The 25544-nt window shown below is 47.2% G+C and overlaps 1 protein-coding gene across 8 annotated transcripts in view; it reads right to left on the bottom strand.

Annotated features, from left to right (window-relative positions):
* Positions 1–25544, bottom strand: part of LOC140418616 (adhesion G protein-coupled receptor B2-like) — a 1340408-nt gene that overhangs the window by 77254 nt on the left and 1237610 nt on the right. For all 8 annotated transcript variants that reach the window (XM_072502156.1, XM_072502149.1, XM_072502159.1 and 5 more), the window contains 2 exons: positions 9470–9565; positions 1709–1748 (listed from right to left, as the gene is read on the bottom strand). In XM_072502156.1, coding sequence (XP_072358257.1) covers positions 1709–1748; positions 9470–9565 — 136 coding nt within the window. The remainder of the gene's footprint in view (positions 1–1708; positions 1749–9469; positions 9566–25544) is intronic.

Below are 25544 nucleotides of genomic sequence, written 5' to 3'. Positions count from 1 at the left end.
GTAAGAATAAAGTTGTATTTTTCATGAGTTATAACTATCAGTGAAAATTACAGACATAGGTTTTGGTTTGTGTCACAAGCGTTCAGAAACAGTGGGCATGATCTACCAGCCGCAACCCGCCGGAATTGGGCGCGATGTGGCCGATAGATTCCGAGAGATTCCCCAGGATTCCCAATGGCCGTTACACCTTGCGAGACCCTAGCTGTGCACTGTTCAGTACAGGTCCCACAAACGGGGACAAACAGTACCTAGGGGGTCTCCCAGACAATCGGAGGCCATTGGGTTATTAGCCTTCAGGCAGGGCAGCACACTGGCACTGCTAATGCTACCTGGCTACCTTGGCTCTGCCACCCTGGCAGTGCCAAACTGACAGTGCCACCTGGTGCCCAGCTGGCATTTCCAGGCTGGACGGAGAACTGCCAGGGTGTCAGGCTGGCAATGCCAAGGTGCTAGGCTGGTATTTTGCCATGCGAGGATCATATCCAAGGGTGCCCTGCCCATGTGAGGTGGGGTGCGGGGGTGGGGGAACTCGATGACTCCCTTATAGGTGAGTTGGGGCATTGGGGCGGTGGCGGGCGTTGCGTCGTGGGGTCGAGAGATCAGGACACCCGGATCTCTTCCTATACTGAGGAGCGCCGCTAGGTGCGGCCTCAGAGGCAGACCTTCCCTGCCGGGGCACTAAAAAAAAAGGGAGCAGTTAGATGGCGGGGTCGTTCCCAGCGCAAAGTACGCCCAGAACAGACTCTATATTTTGTTAGTTAGATCGTACCTAGTGTTTTACAAAAACGTAAAAGATTGCCAATGAACTAATCAGTGAGAAAAATGTACTTGTGGGAAATAGGTTTGCCTGTAATTACTGACATATTGAGCTGGATTCAATGGAGGCAATAGGGGTCTCACCATTTCTTCCTGTTGCCTCTTTTAGGGAAGGCCAACCGAATTAAGTGCCTCCCAAATGGAGGCATTTAAGAGAACAGTGACGAGCCTTCCTTTGTGATAAAGATTCCGGGGGTTGGAAGTCTCGCGTGCCGAGAGTTATCGACCAATCATGAGCTGGCAGAACCATTTGGGAGGCGTTGGCTGCTAAAGAGACTCAATTGTTGGCAGGATGCAAAGGCTTTATTGCCATGGACCTAAACTGTACAGAGGCAGGAAGGTCGTCCCCATCCATCACCCTCCCTGGCTTCAAACCCACCAAAGGGAAGGGCATTCAATTCTGCCCATGGAATGAGAAATGAAAGACAACAAATGGGTCCACATATATTATTTTTACATTACAAATGAATCCGTGGAATTCTTTACTGGAGCGGGCTGTAGAGGTTGGGTCGTTAAGTATGTTCAAAACAGATAGACAGATTTTTACTCAGTAAAAGAATCGAGGGTTATGGGGATAAGGTGGGAAAGGAGTTGAGGATTTTCAGGTCAGATCAGTCATGATCTCATTGAATGGTGGATCAGACATGATTGGCGAATGGCCTACTTCTGCTCCTACGTCTTATGGTCTTATAAAAACAAATATATAATATTGGTTAATGCAGATAAATACCAAAGTCAACTCAGTCTTGTTATCATTCATATTAATGCTCAGCTGTTGACTTTTTTCATTGAATAAAATTAATCAGAGTGACAGTAGGGGGAAATATTAATAATCAGTGGTGGGGAGAGGATTCATCAGTCACGCCACTCTAGGATCTAAAGCACTTCTTACCCGACTGGCAGGCCAGGTCCACATCCTTTTCAAAATCTGTCTATAAAAATGCAGCAAGAAACAAAAAAATACAATAAATTAGAGACAGAAGCTTTCAGCAGAAGGAAATCAGACTGTTCTAAACCATCTATTCCTTGTTTCTAGAATAGACACCTGAATGAGAAGTCAGTGAGAATCTGTCTGCTTGATATTTGAGGAATATTTTATGTCTAATATTTATATGGCTAGTCTAGTTCAGTTTCTGGTCAATGGTAACCCCCAGGATTTTTATGGTGGGGGATTCCGTGATGGTAATGCCATTAGTGTCAAGGGACGGTGGGTGGTTTGATTCTCTCTTTTGGGGATGGTCATTGCCTGGCACTTGTGTGGCCCAAATGTTACTTGCCACTTGTCAGTCCAAGCATGGATATTGTCCAGGTCTTGTTGCATTTGCATGTGGTCTGTTTCAGTGTCCGAGGAGTCGCATCTTTTGCACTGATGTGCTGGGCTCCTCCATCATTGAGGATGGGGATATATGTGGAGCCTGCTCCTCCAGTGAGTTGTTTATATTCCAGTGAGAGCTCCTAGGGCAACTGCCTCCCGACTATGCACTACTATGCCACCACCTCTGCTGGAACTGTCCTGCTGGTGGGATAGGACACACCCAGGGATGGTGATAGTGGTGTCTGGGACATTATCTGTAAGGTAAGATTTGACTATATCAAGCTGTTCTTGACTAGTCTGAAGCAGTTCAGAGACAATTACATGGATGAGGGACTGGAGTCACTCTCTATAGTTCCGGCCAAGTATTCACATTAATGAGGTAAGGTTTTGCAAAAATTTGACATGCTCACCTTGATTGCTATCAGGGCCTCGATATTAAAGCCCCCCATGACAGGTAACAGAGGGTGGAAAACCGAAATGTGTGATCTCTAATTCTATCTAACACAAGCTGCCATTTGTATGTTGGCACATATCAGGGTGTCCAAGTCATATGATGTGGAGAGATGGAAAACTTAATTCAGGATTGAACAATGCAAATGAGTCCCCGATTCAAAATCAACTGTAATTGTGTGGATTTTCCAGGGGCTGGGAAACATGGTAGCGAAAGGATAGTGGGAGTTACTGGCTCCACAAGGTTAAGTGCCTGTTTCAGCACTCCTGTGGTCCAGGAGGAGGGAGGCAGTGGCATCGTGGTAATATCATGAACAATCCAGGCTAATGTTCTGAGGACACAAGTTCAAAACCCACCCATGCAGCTGATGAAATTTAAGATAAATTAATAAACCTGCAACATAAAGCTAGTCTCAGTAATGGTCAACATGAAACTATTGTCGATTGTCTGGAAAAAAACATTGGATTCACCAATACCTTTCAGGAAGAAAATCTTCCTTCTTTCCCTGGTCTGTTACTCAAGACCCACAGCAAAGTGTAGACTCCTAAATGCCCTCTGAAATGTCATAGCAAGCCATTCAGTTCTATCAAACTGCTGTAAAGTTTAAAAGGATTGAAGCTACCACCCAGCACTGACCGAGGCACTGGGAATGACAAAAGCAAACCCAGCTCTATACTTCAAAGCCCTCAATATTAACATCTGGGGGGCTTGCCCTGAGAGTCTTCCACATTGACATTAGACCCGATGAGGTTTCATGGCATTCGGGCAAACATGGGTAAGGAAGCCGCCTGCTAATTACCACTGAACCTCAGTTACACTCACTTTAGCTGATAAATTAGAATTCCTCCATGTTAAACACGGATACTGCAAAGGCTATGGGCCCTGATTACTTTCTGGCAATAGGACTGGAATCTACCGGCAATGCAGAAAATTGCCCAGGTATGTCTTGTGCACAAGAAGCAGGACAAATCCAATTACCAACCTATCAGTCTACTCTTATTAATCAGCAAAGTGATGGAAGGTGTCGTCAACAGTGCTATCAAGAGGAACTTACTGAGGAGGGTATCAAGGTCGCAGGAGTGTACCGGCGACAGAAAGGTGGGTTGAAGTGTGTCTACCTCAATGCAGGGAGCATCCGGAATAAGGTAGATGAACTTGGATCGTGGATTGGTACTTGGGACTACGATGTTGTGGCCATTACGGAGACATTGTTAGAACAGGGACAGGAATGGTTGTTGGAAGTTCCGGGGTATAGATGTTTCAGTAAGAGTAGGGAAGGTTGTAAAAGAGGTGGAGGAGTAGCATTGTTAATCAAGGATAGTTTAACGGCTGCAGAAAGGCAGCTTGAAGGGGATCTGCCGACTGAGGTAATATGGGCCAAAGTTAGAAATAGGAAAGGAGCGGTCACATTGTTAGGAATTTTCTATGGCCCCCAAATAGTAATAGAGATGTGGAGGAAAAAATTGCAAAACAGATTATGGACAGGTGTGGAGGTCTCAGGGTAGTTGTCATGGGTGACTTTAACTTTCCAAATATTGATTGGAACCTCTGTAGGTCGAACAGTTCGGGTGGGGTAGTTTTTGTACAGTGTGTGCAGGAGGATTTCCTGACACAATATGTGGATAGGCCGACAAGAGGGGGGAGCCACATTGGATTTGGTACTGGGTAATGAACCGGGCCAAGTGTTAGATTTGTTTGTGGGAGAGCACTTTGGAGATAGTGACCACAATTCGGTGTCTTTCACTATTGCAATGGAGAGGGAGAGGGCCATACGGCAGGGCAAGGTTTATAATTGGGGGAGGAGTAATTATGATATGATTAGGCAAGAATTAGGGAGCATAAGATGGGAACAGAAACTGTCAGGGAAAGGCACAAATGAAAAGTGGAGCTTGGTGCGTGTCCTTGATAGGCCCTACTCTCACCCCGGTCATTCTTTTATTTCTCACATAAGAGTAAAAAGCCTTGGGGTTTTCCTTGATCCGACCCGCCAAGGACTTCTCATGCCCCCTCCTAGCTCTCCTAAGCCCTTTTTTCAGCTCATGCCTTGATAGGCATGTCCCTGTCAGGCAGGGAGGAAATGGCCGTCTGAGGGAACCATGGTTCACAAAAGAGGTTGAATGTCTTGTCAAGAGGAAAAAGGAAGAGTATGTAAGGATAAGAAAACAAGGTTCATTAGGGTCGCTTGAGGGTTACAAGGTAGCAAGGAATGAGCTGAAAAAAGGGCTTAGGAGAGCTAGGAGGGGGCATGAGAAGTCCTTGGCGGGTCGGATCAAGGAAAACCCCAAGGCTTTTTACTCTTATGTGAGAAATAAAAGAATGACCGGGGTGAGAGTAGGGCCGGTCAAGGACAGCAGTGGGAACTTGTGCATGGAGTCAGAAGAAATAGGAGAGGCGTTGAATGAATACTTTTCTTCAGTGTTCACAAAGGAGAGGTGCCATGTTTTTGAGGATAAGAGTGTGATTCAGGCGGGTAGGCTGGAGGAAGTGTATGTTCTGAGGAAGGATGTATTAGCAATTTTGAAAAACCTGAGGGTCGACAAGTCCCCTGGGCCAGATGGGATATACCCAAGGATTCTTTGGGAGGCAAGGGATGAGATTGCAGCGCCTTTGGCTTTGATCTTTGGGTCCTCGCTGTCCACAGGGATAGTGCCAGAGGACTGGAGAGTGGCGAATGGTGTTCCTCTGTTCAATAAAGGGAATAGGAATGACCCTGGTAATTATAGGCCAGTTAGTCTTACTTCGGTGGTCGGGAAGATAATGGAAAAGGTCCTGAAGGATAGGATATATGACCATTTGGAAAGATGCAGCTTAATCTGGGATAGTCAACACGGATTTGTGAAGGGTAGGTCTTGCCTCACAAATTTGATTGAATTCTTTGAGGAGGTAACTAAGTGTGTAGATGAAGGTAGAGCAGTTGATATTGTATACATGGATTTTAGTAAGGTGTTTGATAAGGTTTCCCATGGTCGGCTCATGAAGAAAGTAAGGAGGTGTGGGATAGAGGGAAATTTGGCCAATTGGATAAGTAACTGGCTATCACATAGAGGACAGAGAGTGGTGGTGGATGGAAAATTTTCAGACTGGAGACCAGTTACCAGCGGTGTACCACAGGGATCAGTGCTGGGTCTTCTGCTATTTGTAATTTTTATCAATGACTTGGAGGAGGGGACTAAAGGGTGGGTCTGCAAATTTGCTGATGACACCAAGATTGGAGGAGTAGTGGATGAGGTGGATGGCTGTTGTAGGCTGCAAAGAGACATTGACAGGATGCAGAGCTGGGCCGAAAAATGGCAGATGGAGTTTAACCCTGATAAGTGTGACGTGATTCATTTTGGTAGAAAAAATTTGAATGCGGATTACAGGGTCAACGGCAGGGTTCTGAGGAATGTGGAAGAACAGAGGGATCTTGGGGTTCATGTCCAGATATCTCTGAAGGTTGCCACTCAAGTGGATAAAGCCGTGAAGAAACTATACATGATCCTGGTGAAACCACATTTGGAGTATTGTGTGCAGTTCTGGTCACCTCATTAAAGGAAGGATGTGGAAGCATTGGAAAGGGTGCAAAGGAGATTTACCAGGATGCTGCCTGGTTTGCAGGATAGGTCTTATGAGGAAAGGTTGAGGGAGCTAGGGCTTTTCTCTTTGGAGCGGAGGAGGATGAGAGGCGACTTAATAGAGGTTTATAAGATAATGAGGGGGATAGGTAGAGTGGACGTTCAGAGACTATTTCCTCGGGTGGATGAAGCTGTTACAAGGGGGCATAACTATAAGATTCAGGGTGGGAGATATAGGAGGGATGTCCGAGGTAGGTTCTTTACTCAGAGAGTGGTTTGGGTGTGGAATGGACTGCCTGTTGTGATTGTGGAGTCGGACACTTTAGGAACTTTCAAGCGGTTATTGGATAGGCACATGGAGCACACCAGAATGACAGGGAGTGGGATAGCTTGATCTTGGTTTCGGACAATGCTCGGCACAACATCGAGGGCCAAAGGGCCTGTTCTCTGCTGTACTATTCTATGTTCTTACTCAGCAATAACCTGCTCACCGACTCTTTGGTTTGGGTTAAGCCAGGGCCACTCAGTCTCTGAGCTCATTACAGCCTTAATGCCAATACGGATCAAAAAGCTGAACTCAAGTGGTGAGGTGAGAGTAACTGCCCTTAACATCAAGGCAACATTTGACTCAGTGTGACTTTGAGGACCCCTAGCAAAACTGAAGTCAATGGCAATCAGGGGGAAAACTGTCCACTGGTTGGCATCACAATTGGCACAAAGCAAGATGCTGATGGCCAATCATCTGAGTCCCAGACATCACAGCAGGAGTTTTCAGGGTCGTGTCCTCGGCCCAACCATCTTTTGCTGTGTCATCAATGACATTCCCTCCGTGTTAAACTCAGAATTGGGGATGTTCGCGAATGATTGCACAACATTCAATGCCATTCGTGACTCCTAAAATACTGAAGCAGTCTGTGTACATGTTAGGAATACTGGACAATATTCAGGAGTAGGTGGTAACTGGTGAATAACAGTTATGCCATATCTGCCAGACAATGACCAGCTCCAACAACAGAGAATCTAACCTGGGAGATAAAAGCAAATTACTGCAGATGCTGGAATCTGAAACAAAAACAGAAAGCACTGGACAATCACAGCAGGTCTGACAGTGCCTGTGGAGAGAGAATGGAGCTAACGTTTCGAGCTCTTTGTCAAAGCTAGAGAGAACTGGAAATAGGACCAGATTTGTACAATTGTTGGGTGGGCGTGGAGTGGTGGGCTGGATAGGGGGTCAGTGATAGATGGAGATTGACAAAAATGTCGTGGACGGAAAGGCAAAGGGAATATAAATGGTGAAGATAATGACTAAGAAGGGTGCTGAGAGTGGCACATTAAGAGATCAGAATATGGCAGAACAGAGGTAAGCAGTGTGAATAAAGGTAAGCAAAGGGACATTGAGTTCAATAACTTCAGACTGAACTCTCTCCTCTATCTTCTGGCCATTTTTATTTCTATCAATTTATTTTCATTTCTTCCATCGATCAGTTTTTCCCTCCCCATTGTCCTAAATAAACCTGAATTCATTTTATCCTACTGTGCATTCTTGTGTCTCTTCATTGGATTCCAGAGTCATAGATGTTTACATCATGGAAACAGGCCCATCGGCCTAGCTGGTCCATGCTGCCCAGTTTCTCACCAAGCTAGTCCCACTTGCCCGCATTTGGCCCATATCCCTCTCTACCCACCCTGCCCATGTAACTGTCTAACTGTTTTTTAAAGGACAAAATTGTAACTGCCTCTACCACTGCCTCTGGCAGCCCGTTTTAGATGCTCATCACCCTCCGTGTGAAGAAATTTCCCCTCTGGTCCCTTTTCGGGGATCTCTACAAAAACGTTAGCTCCCTTCCCTCTTCATAGATGCTGTCAGACCTGCTGAGAGAATCTAACCATCTCTCCTTGACATTCAGTGGCAGTAGCATCACTGAATCCCCCACTATCAACATCCTGGGCATACCATTGACTAGAAACGGAAAGAAACCAGCCATATAAATACTGGGGCTACAATTAGTCGGGGGCTCGGACGCCTGCAGATATTAATTTACCTTCTGACTCCTTAAAGCCTGTCCACCATCTACAAGACACAAGTCAAATGTGTGATGCGTTAAATGGCACTTGCCTGGATGAGTGCAGCTTCAACAACACCAACGAAGCTTGACACTATCCAGGACAAAGCAGCCTGCTTAAATGGCTTCCTATCCATCACCTTAAACATTCACTCTGAACAGCACCGACACACAGTGGCAGCAGTGTACCATCTACAAAGTGAACTGCAGCAACTTACCAAGGCTCTTTTAACAACACCTTCCAATTATCCAATACCTACCACCTAAAAGGGCAAGGATAGCAGATGCATGAGAACTCCAACACTTGCATGTTCCCTGCCGTTCACACACCATCCTGCATTGGAACTATGCAGCCATTATTTCACTGTCACTAAATCAAAAACCTGGAAATTCCTACCAGCATCCTGGTTGTACCTACACCACATGACTGCAGCAGTTCAAGAAGGTGTCACACCAAATACTACCTCAATGGCAATAGGAGTGCTGGCCTAGCCAGAAATGCCTATATTCTGTGAAAGAATACATTAAAAAAAGCAGAGGTCCTCAAAGAATCCTTCAACTTCCTCCAGCCTTGATTTTCAGCCTCTCCCTCCTTCAGTTTCAATATCAAGCCAACCCCACCCCGAGCCTTAATACTCAGTGTTCCCCTTCCCTTTTTCCATTACAATCCACTCTTGTTTATTGTAAACTTAAGAGGTTATTTTCCATTTGAGCAATAGTAAACAATACAAATACACATATGGATATTCATCGTCAATAGCTTTCGGTAACCAGTTCTGAACTTTCACCACTAATACAGTGGCCATACAAATATAAACCTCTGCTTTAATATCTATCTCATACATTGCTTCACAAAAAATGATACTGCTGGACATATCCTCAGGAGCTACATGACTGATTGTGCAATTTCCTGAAAAGTTGTTCTCCGCTCAAATATTGACTCTTCTGTTATCGTGGAGATGGAGGTTACCCTGTTTATATTGAACCTAACCCAAAGCAAATTGCAGGCTACGGCACGAGAACACCCATTGTGTCTATTGTGGCTCTTTACTAGAGCAATCCAAAACTAATTCTAATCTATTCTCATTGCCCGGTATCTTTCAGTGCTTTATATATTTGTCTAACTTTCCCTTAAACACTTGATGGTTTATGCCTCAACCAGTCCCTGTGGCAAAACAGTTTATGCTGCAATGTATATTTAAATAACTATGTCAGATGAGAGCCAGTTTTTATATTTGCTCTGCTCTACGTGAATTGCTCCTTTACTCACCATAATCTGGACTTGACCATTTTTGTACGAATCAGGTGAGTTTTCATTCTCTTCAGTTTTACAACTTCCTGTTCGACATTTTATAACATCCTGAATCTGTAAGGAATTGCAGAAGGCAGGCCTTTGAAGCATGTTAATATAAAATAGTGACAAAGTAAAAAATGTGCAAGGATAATTACCAGTCAGATGCAGATGTCAATTCTATCAAAGAATCAAACAATGCCTACAGTGCAGGAGGATATTCGGCCCATCGCGTCTGTACCGACTCTCTGAAAGAACACCCTACTTAGGCCCAATCCACTGCCTATCCCTGTAACCCCATCTAGGGGCGATTTAGCATGACCAATCCACCTAACCTGCACATCTTTGGACTGAGGGAGGAAACCGGAGCACCCGATGGAAACCCACGCAGACACGGAAAGAATGTGCAAACTCCACACAGTCACCCGAGATCAGAATTGAACCCGGGTCTCTGGCACTAAGAAGTAACAGTGCTAACCGATGTGCTATGTTCCCCTCTGCTCGTCTCTGGCCATAACTCTTTAATTTTTTCAGTGTTTGCTTTGTCCTCTTCTATCCACTATAAAATGTGGCAAGACTTTCTTCCATGTGAGGAGTACTGTCCCAATGCAAGTTGTCTCTGACTCTATTTCTTTATCCATGAGTGAATATGTCCCTTGCTTTTTGACAGCCTCTACTTTCCAACCGCTTCTGTGTGCCTCCCTTTTGATCTGATTTTGGCTCTGCATCTGGCCACTTGTCTCTCTGGAAATATCTGACTTTCTCATTTCAGAGGATACTGTTCCCCACAATGATCTTTTGCTGCTTTATTTCATTATATTTCCTGGACTTTTGTTGGCCATTGAGTAATCTGTATCTATATTCCCATTGGCACTACTCTGAAATATCTGCTCCAGATAGGGCTATGTTTGCTAACTTTCATCTAGATTTAAAAAAAACATTCCTTTGCTCCACCTTCATACTCATTCATGATTGGGCCTACACTGGAGCAGAACAGGAAGCAGAGAGCCTTAGGTGTTCAGACTTAGGATGATACGTGGTGACATTCACACCACATAGATGTCAGGCAATGGCCAGAGCCAACAAAACAGAATGTAACCATCTACCCATGACATTCAATAGCATTGGGGTTACCAATGATCAATCTGACCAGGAACTTAACTGGACCATTCATGTAAACACTGTGGCTGCTAGAGCAGGTCAAAGGTTGGCAATTCTCCAGACAGCAACTCAGCTCCTGACTTTCCAAAGACTGTCCATCATCTACAAGATACAAGTTAGGAGTGTGATGGAATACTCTCCATTTGTCTGGATGAGTGGAGTTTCAACAACTTTCAGGAAATCAACACCATCCAGGGCAACCTGCTTGATTACCACCCCATTCATCACCTGAACATTCACTCCCTCCACCAGTAACCGTGGCAACAGTGTGTACTATCTACAAGATGAACTACAATAACTTGCCACGGCTCCTTCGAAACCTGCAATTTCTAGCACATAGGGAAATTTATGGGACACAGTGGGCAGCCAAATAGCTGCCTTGGATGCCTCAACAATGGCGGTCCGTACCTGGACCCTCGGTCACGAGGGGAGGGGGGGGGTAACACCCTTACCCCACGTTCCATCTCCCTCATCGGCATTGGTGCCTGTTTACCGATTTTAAATACAAGTGAACCACGCTGTCGCCACTTTTGTCTGGTAGAGTCGGAGCATCGGGGTGGCTGGAGAATACTGGGTTGTGCCCGTCAATGATATGCTAATGGAAGTTACTGTACAGTTCGCGCGTGTCAGCACTGATAGCATTCCTGCTGCTATCGAGGCACTGGAGCATGGCGTTCCGTTGGGCGCCAGGCATCATCCTCAATTTTCAGATGACGCCTTATCCTCCGCCCGATCATGATTCTGGCAAAGCTGGATGGAGAATCCCATCTGAAGTGTCAATGTGTTGACGCTACAACACAGGACTGCTAGTGTGCCAAACAGACTAAGCAGCAAGTAATAAACAGAGCTAAGCGATTCCACAACAAATGCATCAGATCTAATTTCTGCTGTCCTGCCACAGCTAGCCGTGAATGGTGGTGGATAATTAAACAACTCACTGGAGGAGGAGGCTCCATAAATATCCCCATCCTCATGATGGAAGAGCCCAGCACATCTGTGCAAGGGAGAAGGCTGAAAAATTCGTAACAATCTTCAACCAGAAGTACCGAGTGGATGATCCATCTTGGTCTCCTCTGGAGGTCCCCAGTATAACAGATATCATTCTTCAGCCAATACAATTCATTCCACATGATATCAAGAAATGGCTGAAGGCACTGGGTACTGTAAAAGTTATGGGCCATGTCAATATGTAGGCAATAGTACTGAAGACTTGTGCACCAGAACTTGCCGCACCCCTTGCCAAGCTGTTCCAATACAGCTACAACACTGACATCTAACTGGCAATGTCGAACATTTTCCAGGTGTGTCCTGTACACAAGAAACAGGACAAATGTAACTCAGTCAATTACTGCCCTATCAGTCTACTCTCCATCATCAGCAAAGTGATGGAAGGAGTCATCAACAGTGCTATCAAGCGGCACTTACTCAGCAATAACCTGCTCATGGATGCTCAGTTTGGGTTCCACCAGGGTCACTCAGCTCCTGACCTCATTACAGCCTTGGTCAAACATTGACAAAAGAGCTGAATGCCAGAGGTGAGGAGAGAGTGACTGCCTTTGACATCAAGACAGTATTTGACCGAGTATGGCATCAAGGAGCCCTTGCGAAACTGGAGTCAATGGGAATCAGGAGAAAAAGTCTCCTCTGGTTGCAATCATACCTGGCACAAAGGAAGATGGTTGTGGTGTTTGGCGGTGAATCATCTCAGCTCCAGGACATCACTGCAGGGGTTCCTCAGGGTACTGTGCTAGACGCAACCATCTTCAGCTGTTTCATCAATGACCTCTTGTCCAACATAAAGTTAGAAGTGGGGACTTTTATAGTTGACTGCATTATTTCAGCACCATTTGCGATTCCTCAGATAATGAAGCAGTCCATGTCCAAATGCAGCAAGATCTGGACAATATCCAGGCTTGAGCTGACAAGTGCAAGTTACATTCATGCCATACAAGTGCCAGACAATGACAATTTCCTACAAGAGAAAATTGAACCATCGTCCCTTGACATTAAATGGCATTACCATCGCTGATACCCCCACAATCAACATCCTGGGGGTTACCATTGATCAGAAACTGAACTGGACTAGCCATATTAATACTGTGGCTACTAGAGTAGGTCAAAGGCTAGGATTCCCATGGTGAGTAACTCACCTTCTGATTCTCCAAAGCCTGTTCACAATCTACAAGGCACAAGTCAGGAGTGCAATGGAATACTCTCCACTTCTCTGGATGAGTGCAGCACCAACAACATTCAAGAAGATTGACACCATCCAGGACAAAGCAGCCCACTTGATTGCTACCTCTTCCGCAAACATTCAATCCCTCCACCCCCGACGAACAGTGGCAGCCGTATGTACCATCTACAAGATGGTACAGGAACTCGCCAAGGTTCCTTCGACAGCATCTTCTAAACCCACACCCAGAACCACATCTCAAAGACAAGAGCAGCTGATACCTGGGAACCCCACAACCTGGGGGTTCCCAACCAAGTCACTCACTACCCCGACTTGGAAATATATTGCCGTTCCTTCACTGTCGCTGGGTCAAAATCCTGGAACTCCGTCCCTGTGGATGTACCTATACCTCCGAGACTGCAGTGGTTCATGAAGGCAACTCACCACCACCTTCTGAAGTGCAACTAGGGATGGGCAATAAATTCTGGCATAACCAGTGATGCCCACATACCGTAAATGAATAAAACAAATGGTGGGGGATTTGACCCATGGAGGTTCAGCCACCTGAGGGAGGAATTCTTCTCCCACGTAGACAAGAAGAACAACTAGGGATGGGCAATAAATGCTGGCCTAACCAACGACGCCCTCATCTCGTAAATGAATTAAAAAACTCTGGTGAGATAGTACAAGACAGCATAGATCAACCTAAATCCAATGCTGACAATTCAGCAACATTATTATTATGTGTATGAACTGTGATAAACCACACTGATTTTAAATGCGAGGGTACCCCAAAACCCAGAAGGGTAACTTAGAAACTGGTTTGTAGTGGTGCATGTGTTTCTCTGGTATAATGTGAGGAACAATGTAGATCCCAATGAAGAACAGTCCAGTCATTGCGTGAACAATTAATAAAGAATGTTTATCAACTTCAAAGAAAGACAAAAACACACAAGACTATAATCCATTATGACATCTAGGTATACCGATGACTATACACACAGAATTGCACCTGAAATTATCCCTCGGCCCCCAACTACGTACATCTACCTTAACTCTGAGACACCCCTTGTCCCAAACAAGATCCAATTTTAAGTAACTTCATGAGCTAAATCCAGCAAATAATTACCACAACCAGGTTAAGGTGGCCACTTCAGGTTTATGGAGATGTAGGGGTATTGTCACTGTACAGTAAACCAGAAACCCTGGGTAATGCTCTGGGGACCTGGGTTTGAATCCCACCACTGCAGATGGTGAAATTTGAATTCAATAAAAAATCTGGAATTAAAAGTCTAATAATGACCATTAAATCATTGTTGATTGATGTAAAAATCCATCTAGTACACTAACGTCCTTTAGGGAAGGAAATCTGCCATCCTTACCTGGTCTGGCCTACAGGTGACTCCAGACCACAGCAATGTGGTTGACTCTTAGATTGGATTGGATTGGATTGGATTTGTTTATTGTCACGTGTACCGAGGTACAGTGAAAAATATTTTTCTGCGAGCAGCTCAACAGGTCATTAAGTACATGAAAAGAAAAGGGAATAAAAGAAAATATATAATAGGGCAACACAAGGTATACAACCTAACTACATAAGCACCGGCATCGGATGAAGCATACAGGGGTGTAGTGTTAATGAGGTCAGTCCATAAGAGGGTAATTTAGGAGTCTGGTGACAGTGGGGAAGAAGCTGTTTTTGAGTCTGTTCGTGTGTGTTCTCAGACTCTCTGAGGTTTCTTGCAGCTGGTTCGCGCAGGCTCTGAGTGCACGTCCAGGGATCCAGTCCCACCCCGTCGCCTTCCGAGGGTTCACTTTCAGGAAGGCCGATCTGACTTCGGAAGCTGTGATGGTGGGTATGGGTGAGTTATGGGCTGCTGGGGCACACAGCGGATTGTTGGTTTCCTGCTCGAACCAAGCATAGAATGCATTTAGTTCATCGGGGAGGCGTGCGCTGCTGCTGGAGATACTGCTTGGCTTCGCTTTGTAGCCCGTTATGTTGTTTAGTCCTTGCCACAACCGCCGAGAGTCTGTCTGTGACTCTAGCTTGGTTCGATATTCTCTCTTGGCATCTCGGATGGCTTTGCGGAGGTCGTACCTGGACTCTTAACTGCCCCCTCAAGGGCAATTAGGGATGGGCAATAATTGCTGGCCCAGCCAGCGACGCTCACGTCCCATGAACGAATAAAAAAAAGTTCAGCAAAGGTGGAAAATGGCTGCTTCTTTCAGGAGACATAACTGCAACTTGATGCAGGTGTGACAGTAACGGTCTCTTTCTCTCTATTAGGATCTTACGGTTAAGACTGTTTCTTTTCTTTTGATGTGATACACTCTGTGGAATGGCTTTTGTCACTTTGAAAGTTACCACCTCTATAGCCCCATTGTTTTCACTAATATGTAAAATACTTGTTTTCCACTGATAGCAAATTTGTTAACATTTCTCCAGACATCTGCCTCTAATCCACTCCCTATTTTACTTTGTTTTTTAATCTTAATTTTCCCCAGTTCTTAACAGAGTGTGCATGGAGGGTACTAAACTGAGGGCCCTAACTACCAATAATACTATACTGTCCAAGTTCTCCTTTTACAGTAAGCATGCATGTCACTGATATTCAATTCAAACTTTCAAATGTTGGAGAAATTAATTATTTTGACACAGTAATCTGATAATTAAAAAAACAACACTACTTTCATCTCATGCCAGGTATGCAATAAAGAATGGTCAGAGCCAACAATGGGAATGTCAAAATTAGAAAAGAACAGTAATGTGATATTAAATCACTCCTCAACAGGCTCACACTCACCCAATGGATTTTGCTAGCAGTTCAGCTATCACCACCCATCTCCAAAGTTCCCTCAAAACATCTACTGACACGTGAACAAGGACCATGTGACCCATTTATTGCAAGGGAGATTGAGTATAAGAGTAAGGAAGTTTTGCTGGAATTATATAGTGCTTTGAGACCACTAGAGTACTGTGTGCAGTTTTGATCTTCTTACCTAAGGAACAACATACTTACCTTGGAAGTGGAGCAACAGAGGTTCACTGGACTGATTCCAAGGAGGGGATTGTCCAATCAGGAGGGATTGAGTAGAATGGGTATTTATTCCCTCGGTTTCAGAAGAAAGAGAGCTGATCTAATTGAAATGTCTAAACTTTTTCGAGGATGTGGCAGCGTAAATGTTGAGCAAATCTTTCCCCTGGTTGGAATGTCTAGAACAAGGGGTTATTACCTCAGGATAAGGGATCAATCACGTAGGAATGAGATGAGTAGAAATTACTTTAGAAGTTCCTCTATGACTCTATTGCAGGCAATTGGGACTAGCTTAGTGGTAAAAACTGGGCGGCATAGACAAGTTGGGCCAAAGGGCCTGTTTCCATGCTGTATACCTCTATGACACTGAACCGTTGGAACTGTCTCCACAGAGTTTAAAAATAATTTTTATTAAAGGTTTTCATAAAATATCAATAACAAAATGAGAAAGAAAAAAGAACCCAACAGGGTTAAGTACAAAACACAATCTAAAAAAGCAACCCCCCAAACCCCTCCCCCCCTGTACCTAAATAATAAATTAGCATTAACACCCCGACTTAAGACAACAGGTATGTACACCCCCTCAGACCCTTCCAGTGTAAATAACATAAACAATAATAAAGTAACCCCCCCCCCCCCCCCCACGCTGCTGCTGCCATTGACCAATGTCTATCGTTCTGCCAGAAAGTCTAAGAACGGTTGCCACCGCCTAAAGAACCCTTGTACCGACCCTCTCAAGGCGAATTTCACCCTCTCCAATTTAATGAACCCTGCCATATCGCTGATCCAGGATTCCACGCTTGGGGGCCTCGTATCTTTCAACTGAAGGAGAATCCTTCGCCGGGCTACCAGGGACGCAAAGGCCAGAATTCCGGCCTCTTTCGCCTCCTGCACTCCCGGCTCCTCTGCCACCCCAAATATTGCGAGCCCCCAGCCCGGTTTGACCCTGGATCCTACCACCCTCGACACCGTCCTCGCTACGCCCTTCCAAAATTCCTCCAGCGCTGGGCATACCCAGAACATATGGGTGTGATTTGCTGGGCTCCCTGAGCACCTAACACACCTGTCCTCACCCCCAAAGAACCTGCTCATCCTTGTCCCGGTCATGTGTGCCCTGTGCAGCACCTTAAACTGTATGAGGCTGAGCCTCGCGCATGAAGAGGAAGAGTTCACCCTCCCTAGGGCATCTGCCCACGTCCCCTCTTCAATCTCCTCTCCCAACGCCTCCTCCCACTTACCTTTCAACTCCACCACCGAGGCCTCCTCCTCCTCCTGCATTACCTGGTAAGTTTCCGAGATCTTCCCCACTCCCACCCACCCCCCGAGAGCACCCTGTCCTGTACTGTGTGTGGCAGTAGCCGTGGGAATTCCACCACCTGCTGTCTGGCAAACGCCCTTACCTGTAAGTACCTTAAGGTGTTCCCCGGTGGGAGCCCGTACTTCTCCTCCAGCTCACCCAAGCTCGCGAACTTCCCATCCACAAACAGGTCCCCCAACTTTCGTATGCCTGCCCTGTGCCACCCCGAAAACCCTCCACCTGTTCTTCCTGGGGCGAACCGGTGGTTCCCCCCGCAATGGGGTCCACACCGAGGCCCTAACTTCCCCCCTATGCCGCCTCCACTGCCCCCAAATTTTGAGGGCCGCCACCACCACCGGGCTCGTGGTATACCTCCTTGGAGGGAGCGGCAGCGGCGCCGTTGCCAGCGCCCCCAGTCTCGTACCCACACAGGACGCCGTCTCCAGCCTCTTCCATGCAGCCGCCTCCCCCTCCATCACCCACTTGCGCACCATTGTCGCATTGGCGGCCCAGTAGTACCCACGGAGGTTGGGCAGCGCCAGCCCTCCCCTATCTCTACTCTGCTCCAGGAACACCCTTCTCACCCTCGGAGTCCCTCGCGCCCACACAAACCCCATTATACTTCTGTTAACCCGCCTGAAAAAAGCCTTCGGGATAAACACGGGGAGGCACTGGAACAGGAACAAAAACCTTGGGACCACCGTCATTTTGATTGACTGCACCCTACCCGCCAGGGACAGCGGCAACGCGTCCCACCTCTTGAACTCCTCCTCCATTGGCTCCACCAGCCTTGTAAAGTTAAGCCTATGCAGGGCCCCCCAGCTCCTGGCCACCTGGACCCCCAAATATCTGAAACTCCTCTCCGCCCTTTTTAGTGGTAGCTCGCCAATCCCCCTCTGTCTCCCCAGAGTTTAGATACTCACTCATTCATTGAGTATATTCAAGAATTAGGTCAATATCTTTTGGACACCAAGGGAATCAAGGGATGTTGGTCTCATGCAGTTACGTGTAATTGAGGTAGCAGGTCAGCCATGCTCTTACTGAAAGGTGGTACAGGTTTGAAAGGCTGTATGGTCTACCACTGCTCCTATTTCTTGTGTTCTTATGAGCTTAGTGTGGTTAACTGCAGCAACATCCTAAGCATTGACAGGAACTTGATTAAGGCATGATGGCACCCATAATTAAGCCTCAACGCTTGGCTAAACCTTCCACCGTTTGTGGTGGCAAACTCACTTGGGCATCTCATTTTGTTCTACCCTTCTCCCCTCACATCTAAAATTTTCATTCTCTATGATGCAGCCATGCACCAAATTTCGTACTGAGGGATCTTCTGTGACTATCTCCCCAGGTTATTGCAACCTCCATCCCAACACATTATGCTCTCTTTCCTCTGAGTTCAATCCTGTCATCCCTTAATCTCTCCCTCTAAATAAATTTCTCTACTCATATTCTCGGCTGCCCTCTTGACCATGCCATCTCATATGACCTCTGCATTCAATGTGTCAATGACAGATAAGGCTATCTTTGCCCACTTCCTTGTATTCCTCTCCATCCGTCTCCTCCCTTCCCAACCTCACTTCCTTCTGCGTACACCCTAGGGAAAATCTCTCCCCAAGTAATTTGGAAGTGCACTTTAAAATTTTCAACTGTCTAGCTTTGAATCCTCTATTCATAACATTCCTGCAGCTACCAATTTGTTCAGCCGCACTCTCATCTCCATTTTTGATAATCTATTCCCCAATAAAACCATTATAGGAGTTATCTCTCTCTCACTTTGGCCATTCCCCACAGTACAGCCCTCATCTTAGCCCCCTTAAGCCCCCAGGGATGCAGACTTGAAAGCTTATGGTGGATAACTGGTTTTGCCACCCATCACCAGATCAAGCTGGACCAGAAAAAGCACTATCGGGTAAGAGCCGACTGCTGCAAGTTACCCTGAGGCTAAAGTGAACCATGTGCCCCCAGATTCTTGTGTGCCACTTAGTTTGTATTGAAGGGATTAAAACCCTACAGTCTGTGTACCCAGCGACCTATTCGACTTGAGAGCCAAAAACGGAGATGCGCTCATCAAAGACAGTCAAAGCTCAGAGCACTTCAAGGATCTCCTCAACCATGACATAGCCTTTGATGCAAGTGCCCTCAACACCATCCCGCAATACGCTACCTGCCACCATCTCGGTGCACCCCCATCTCGCCATGAGGTTGAAAAAGCAATCCGACAGCTGAAAAACAACAAAGCCTCTGGCGCAAATGGATTAAACTGGGGCGGAGAGGCACTTTTGACAAGAATCCACAACTTTATCACCCTTGTCTGGAAGGAAGAGAGCATGCCGGGTGATCTCAGAGATGTCTTAATTGTGACGATCTTCCAGAAAGGAGACAGGTCTGACAGCAGAAATTACAAAGAGATTTCCCTACTCTTCGTCATGGGAAAGGTCACCATGAGAATCCTCCTCAACTGGCTAAAGAACACCTCCTGGAGTCTCAATGTGGCTTCCGCCCATCAAGAGGCACAATAGACATGGGCCGGGATTCTGAGAGCCCGCGCCGGGCCTGCGCGGTTGCCATGGTGCCGGTCGGGGGCCGCTAAAATAGGCCTCTGCGGTGATTATCCACGGGCGACAGGCCGAACTCCCGCCGAGTCCCGCCGGCCTGGTTCAAACCTGGTACCACCCGGCGGGAGCTCGGACCCGCAGCCGCTGTGGACGTCTTGGTAGGGGGGCAGGGTGATCTGACTCCGGGGGTCCTCCATGGGGTCCAGGCCCGTGAATGGGGGCTTCCGATCAGCGGGTGGCCACCATCTGGAGGGGGCCTACCTCCTTCCGCACGGGCCCGCTGTTCGGTCTCCGGAATGTTGCTCTGTGCCAGCGCGGAGAGGGCAACCATGCGCATGCGCCGGCCGTGCAGGACTGCCTTTCGGCAGCGGAGCAGCGCGCAGCACTCTGGCGCCGTGCTAGCCCCCTAAAAACCAGAGAATTGCTGGACCAGGAGGCCCGTTGACACCGGCGTACATCTCTCCGGTGTTTACGCCGGCGTCAACACTTGCCCGGGATTTCGGAGAATCCCGGCCATGATCTCTAGTGCGTGGCAAATCCAGGAAAAGTGCAGGGAGCAGCATCAACCTCTGTACATGGCCTTCTTTGATCTCACAACGGTCTTCAACTGTCAACTGTGAGAGATTGTGAAACATCCTCCTCAAATTCGGCTGCCCAAGAAATGCGTCACGATTCTCCGCCTGCACCATGATGACATGCAAGCCGTGATCCTCAGAAACGGAACCACCACAGAACCAATACGTGTGCAAAATGGGCCAATCAGGGCTGTGTCAATGCACCAAAGCTCTTCTTCATCCTCGTAGCAACACTCCACCCCAACACTCTGAAGCTCCCCGTTGGAGTGGAGCCAACCTACTGGACAAGCGAGAAACTGTTCAACTTCCGACGTCTCCAGGCCAGAACTAAGATCACCCCAACTTCTGTCATTGAGCTGCAGTACGCAGAGGACGCCTGTATATACGCACACTCAGAGGCCAGGCTACAAATCATCGTCGACACATTCACCGAGGCATATGAGAGAATGGGCCTCAGTCTAAACATCCGGAAAACAAAGGTTCTCTACCAGCCTGCTACTGTCACACAAAACTGCCCCCGACCATCAAGCATCAAGATCCAAGGTGAGCCCTGGACAATATGGATCATTTCTCATCTCTCGGGAGCCTCCTCTCGGCACGAGGAGGTATCGACGATGAAATCCATCATCGACTCCAATGCGCCAGTGCTGGCTTTGGATGCCTGAGGAACAGAGTATTCGAAGACCGAAACCTAAAATCTAGCACCAAGCTCATGGTCTACAGAGCAGCCATGGTCCCTGCCCACCTGCATGCATCAGAAACATGGACATTGTACGGCAGACACATCAAATCCCTGGAGAGATATCATCAACGCTGCCTCCACAAAAGCCTGCAAATCCACTGGCAGGATAGGTGTACCAATGTGAGTGTCCTCTTCCAAGCCAATATCTCAAGTATCGAGGCACCGGTCACACTCGACCAGCTGTGATGGGCGGGGCACATTATCTGCATGCCCGATAAAAGACTCCCAAAACAAGTGTTCTACTCCGAGCTCTGCAATGGCAAGTAATCACTAGGAGGGCAGAGGAAACACTACAAGGATACCCTGAAAGTCTACCTAATAAATGTAACACATGGGAATTGCTTGCCTTCGAATACGCAAACTGGAGAAGACGCATCCGCGAAGAAGCCAATCACCTCGAGTGTCACAGTGTGGAGCACGAAGAGGTCAAGGGTAAACAGCGGAAAGAGAGCGCAGAATCCAGAGTGTCACAGCCACCCACCTCATCAAACACCGCCTACTAAATCTGTGGCATAGTCTGCGAATCCAGGATTGAACTATCAGCCACCGCAAAACCCTCCAACCCAGAGTGGAAGAAAATCATCCTCGACATTGAGGGACTGCCCAAAAAGATTGAAGGGAGGACATAATTTTTTCAAAGTTCTATAATGAGTATTTCAAGTATGAACCTGACATAGGCTTGTGTGTGAGACACAAATGTGCCGCAAACTAACTTAATTTTGGCATCTCAATCCACCATTGGGAAATCAACTTTTTGGCTCTTGCCTAATTCAGTCACCCCACACGGCACATTTGCCGCTCTTGCAGTCTCCATAAAGGAGAGATTATGGCTTGGTGGTATTGTTACTGGACTAGTAAATCAGAGACCCAGGGTAATGCTCTGGGGACCTGGGTTCCAGTCCCACCATTGCAGATGGTGAAATTTGAATTCAATAAACAATTCAGAATTAAAAGCCTAATGATGACCATCGTTGTTGAAAAAACCCATCAGTTCACCAATGTGCTTTTGGGGGGGAATTTGCTGTCCTCACCTGGTCTGGCCTACATGTGATTCCAGACCCACAGCAATGTGGTTGACTCAGTGCCCCCTCAAGGACAATTAGGGATGGGCAATAAATGCTGCAATGCCCATGTACCATGAAGGAATGAATATATTTTAAAAATCCCTCCTGTGTGTGTTCACCGGAAGGTTGTGAAAGTCAGAACAAAGCCACCTACCTGTCAGCTGCCTCTCCTCACAGGTTATTTTAAACTAACATTGATGTGAGTTTTGTGTGAAGCCAGACTTTCTGCACAGATCAGGTTGATATCGTTCTGGGAACTGGAGAGTGATTTTTAAATAAATGGATAAGTTTAGCTTTTCCTATGTCCCTTAAAGCTGATTTAAATTTTATAATTCAATAAATGTGAGTGAGTCTTCCCGCTTGATGTCAGTGGGAATGACAGTGATGATGAATTGAAGTGAAATCTATTGCGACGTTCATGCTGTTACAACAATCCTTTTTGGCAACTGTGTATAGGATGTAAAGTTCATATCACCCTGAAAGTCCCATCCATCACAAGATGGATTTGAAAGAGAATGGTTGTGTTGCTTATTCTAGCTTATCCATTAAGGAAATGTCCATACTTTCCCATCACAGCAGCCAGCTCTTTCTTAAACAATTCCGTGATTTATGACTCCACTACCTTCCCCAGGAGTTAATTCCATGTTTTGCTGACTCATGTATGAAGAACATCTTGACATCCATCTTAAATTTGCCTTACACTAGTTTGAGATTGTGTCTTTCTGAGTCCTTTCATCTTTTTGTTTCTTTTACAATCAAATATATCTTTATGAGGCTCCCTCTCAGTTGATTCCATTCCAAGATGAAAAGCCAAGGCTGGCACCCGTGTTCGATGTGGGCGCAAATAGCGACGTAGGAGAAAAATCTCGCGAGAGGCCAGGAACGTGAATCTTGCCAGCGAGATCTCGGGACGCAAATTTCCCCGTTCCCTGCCATTGACATAATGAGGTTCCCGCCCAGGAAAGTTAGGAACCTCATGCGAGTACATCATCATCTAATCAATGCGCTGTAACTTTCCCCCTCATTGCAATTTTAGACTGCTCAGGCGTGACGTAATTCCCAACAGCATTTTAAAACGGAAACCTGGTGACCTCACCTCCGAGGGAGATATTGGGGGTGAGTGTGTTTGTGGCCACCACGATCGACCAGGGAGTCCATGGAGAGAGAGAGCACCCGAAGAGCAATGGCGGGGTGGGGGTGGGGGGATCCAGTGAAGGGACCACGCAGGGTGTTCTACGGGGTTGGGAGAAGTGGAAGTCACGAGTTGGTGGGGGGGGTGAAGCCTCAGTTTTTGAGAGGGTCACCAGAGCAGAACAGGTGAAGATGGAAGGGCAGTGTTAATAAGTGGGATGGGGGGCACCAAAGGCTCCTTCATGGGCGTATGAGAGGGCAACAAAGCCAACTTGTAAAGCTCACTAGGGAGTATTGAGGCTGCAACCCATAGCTGAAGGGTCTTTGCTTTCTCCAAGGGCCCTTGTACTGGGCCAAGAAGCTTGCGCAGCTGGGCTGGGGGGTGGGTGTCCAGTATGCAAGGCCTGTAGGATCCCCAAGACTGTGGGAAGGGGGGCTGCCAGTGATGTAATGACAAGCTGTAATATGGAACATGAGAACAATGAGCTCACCCTTGCCTGCCAGATCAGTTACCCATCAGACAACTAACATTCCTTAGCTTTGACAGGAGAGCCAACTGTGCTCACTAACTAAGTGCTAATTGATGCTCAAGTCACTGATTGCCATTCCCAAGTTAATCATTTTGCACAGTGAGCTCCCATTCAGTTATTTCTAAGGCTTTCCTTCAGCATTCGCTCAGTAGTCGAGCAGACGTACTGCACCCGAGACAAGGGCCAAAGGTTTCAGAGCTCACCAGGCCTCCCAGCTCCAACAGGTGTTGTTGCAATGGCGTCCTCACTCAGCCCCCCCTGCCCCCCCCCCCCCCGCTCTCCTCCCCCATATAAGGCACTTATACTTAACGAATGGGGTTGAAGCACTAACCTTTCATGAGGTCTCAGGGCCTCATGAGTGTCCAAAGTGGTGTCCAAAGAAGATGCCTATCAGTCACGCGGAGTAGGAGAGGCTGGTGTGGGATCTTGGGACAGTGTGGGAGATTGTACGGGAATGGAGCTCAATGTGATGGCTAGCATGGCAGTCACGGACCATTGGACCATTGAAAGGGTGCTCTTGGGGTTGGATAGGCAATGGGTCAAGGCATGGACTGGACTCCTCAATGTTCACTCTTTCTCTTTCTTCCTATGCAGTTATCAGAGAGATACAAACATGTAGCCAGTAGAGTTGACAGTAATCCTTCTCACCACAAGGCAAGAGAGATGATGCTTGCATCAACGTCAGGCTCTCAGGAGGCAGGAGCAGAACCTGAGGAGGAAGAGGTGGCCGAGTCTGCTCAGCTGCCAGAGGCTGGGCCACAGAGAGTGACCGCTCGGAGGCGGCAGCATCAATCCTGAGTGTACAGATGGCAGCTGAAGTTCTTGGAGATAGGTGAGAACCAGTTCAGGAGGAGACACCGGATGTCCAGGGACAGGGTTGCTCACCTTTGCCAGGTTCTCCAAGAGTCGGCAGCACATGGACTTCTGACGCCCTGGTGGTAACAGCCGCCCCAAATCTCTATGCCAGTGGCTCCTTTCAGCGCTTCACCTTAGTGACATCTCTGAAGCCTCCACAAACAAGTGCCATTGGGAGGTCAAGCGCTCTTTGTAGTTGCCCCCAGAGAGAAATTGTAGTTGCACAGCATGGACATGGGTGCTGTTAGCCACTTGTGCACAGCGAGCATGTATATAAGTATTTGAACACCTCTGTAATGTACTAAACCTCACTTTTTGTCCCCTCCTTGTGCCCCATTTCCAACATTCTATTGCTCCATAAACTGCCAAATACACAGCAGTGTCTATCTAAAACGTAAAGATTTGGCGCTGATTAACTGCTGCCTCCAGTTAATGTCAAAATCTATGTCGTAGTGTGCTCTCGAGGGGCTGGGACTGTGTCGGCCACAGGAAGAGGAGGGTCAGGTGGGCTGGACACCTCCAGAGACTCCTGGGTGGAAGACTCTGGGCTATGCACCAGCTGATCCTCCTCCCTAAGGTGCCCGAGGGCCCCTGGGTTCCTCCTTAGGATAGAAGGGCAGCAGGAGTGAGATCCAGAAGCTTTGCTGTCCTCTGGCACTGGCACTTTTTGATGCCCACAATTGCCTGCACAATGGAGTTGATGCCCTGAACCATGCAGTGAACATCGCCTACCATGGAGTGAACCGCCTGCACCAAGGTCTCAATGGCAGGCGCCACCCTTGTAATGTTGGCTTGGTTGCCTCAGAGTGAACTCCTTGGACATAAGGTGATGGGACTCCTCCAGTAGGCTTTGCAATCCGAGGAGTGTGGTGGACATCACTTCCCAATACTGTCAACTTTGCCTTTAGCGCTCCTGCAGCTGAGGAACGACTGAGT

Source organism: Scyliorhinus torazame, chromosome 1 (assembly GCF_047496885.1).
Source record: "Scyliorhinus torazame isolate Kashiwa2021f chromosome 1, sScyTor2.1, whole genome shotgun sequence".
In the NCBI taxonomy this organism is placed as follows: domain Eukaryota; kingdom Metazoa; phylum Chordata; class Chondrichthyes; order Carcharhiniformes; family Scyliorhinidae; genus Scyliorhinus; species Scyliorhinus torazame.
Note: the sequence above shows the minus strand (reverse complement) of the source record. Positions and strands in the feature narration are given on the sequence as shown.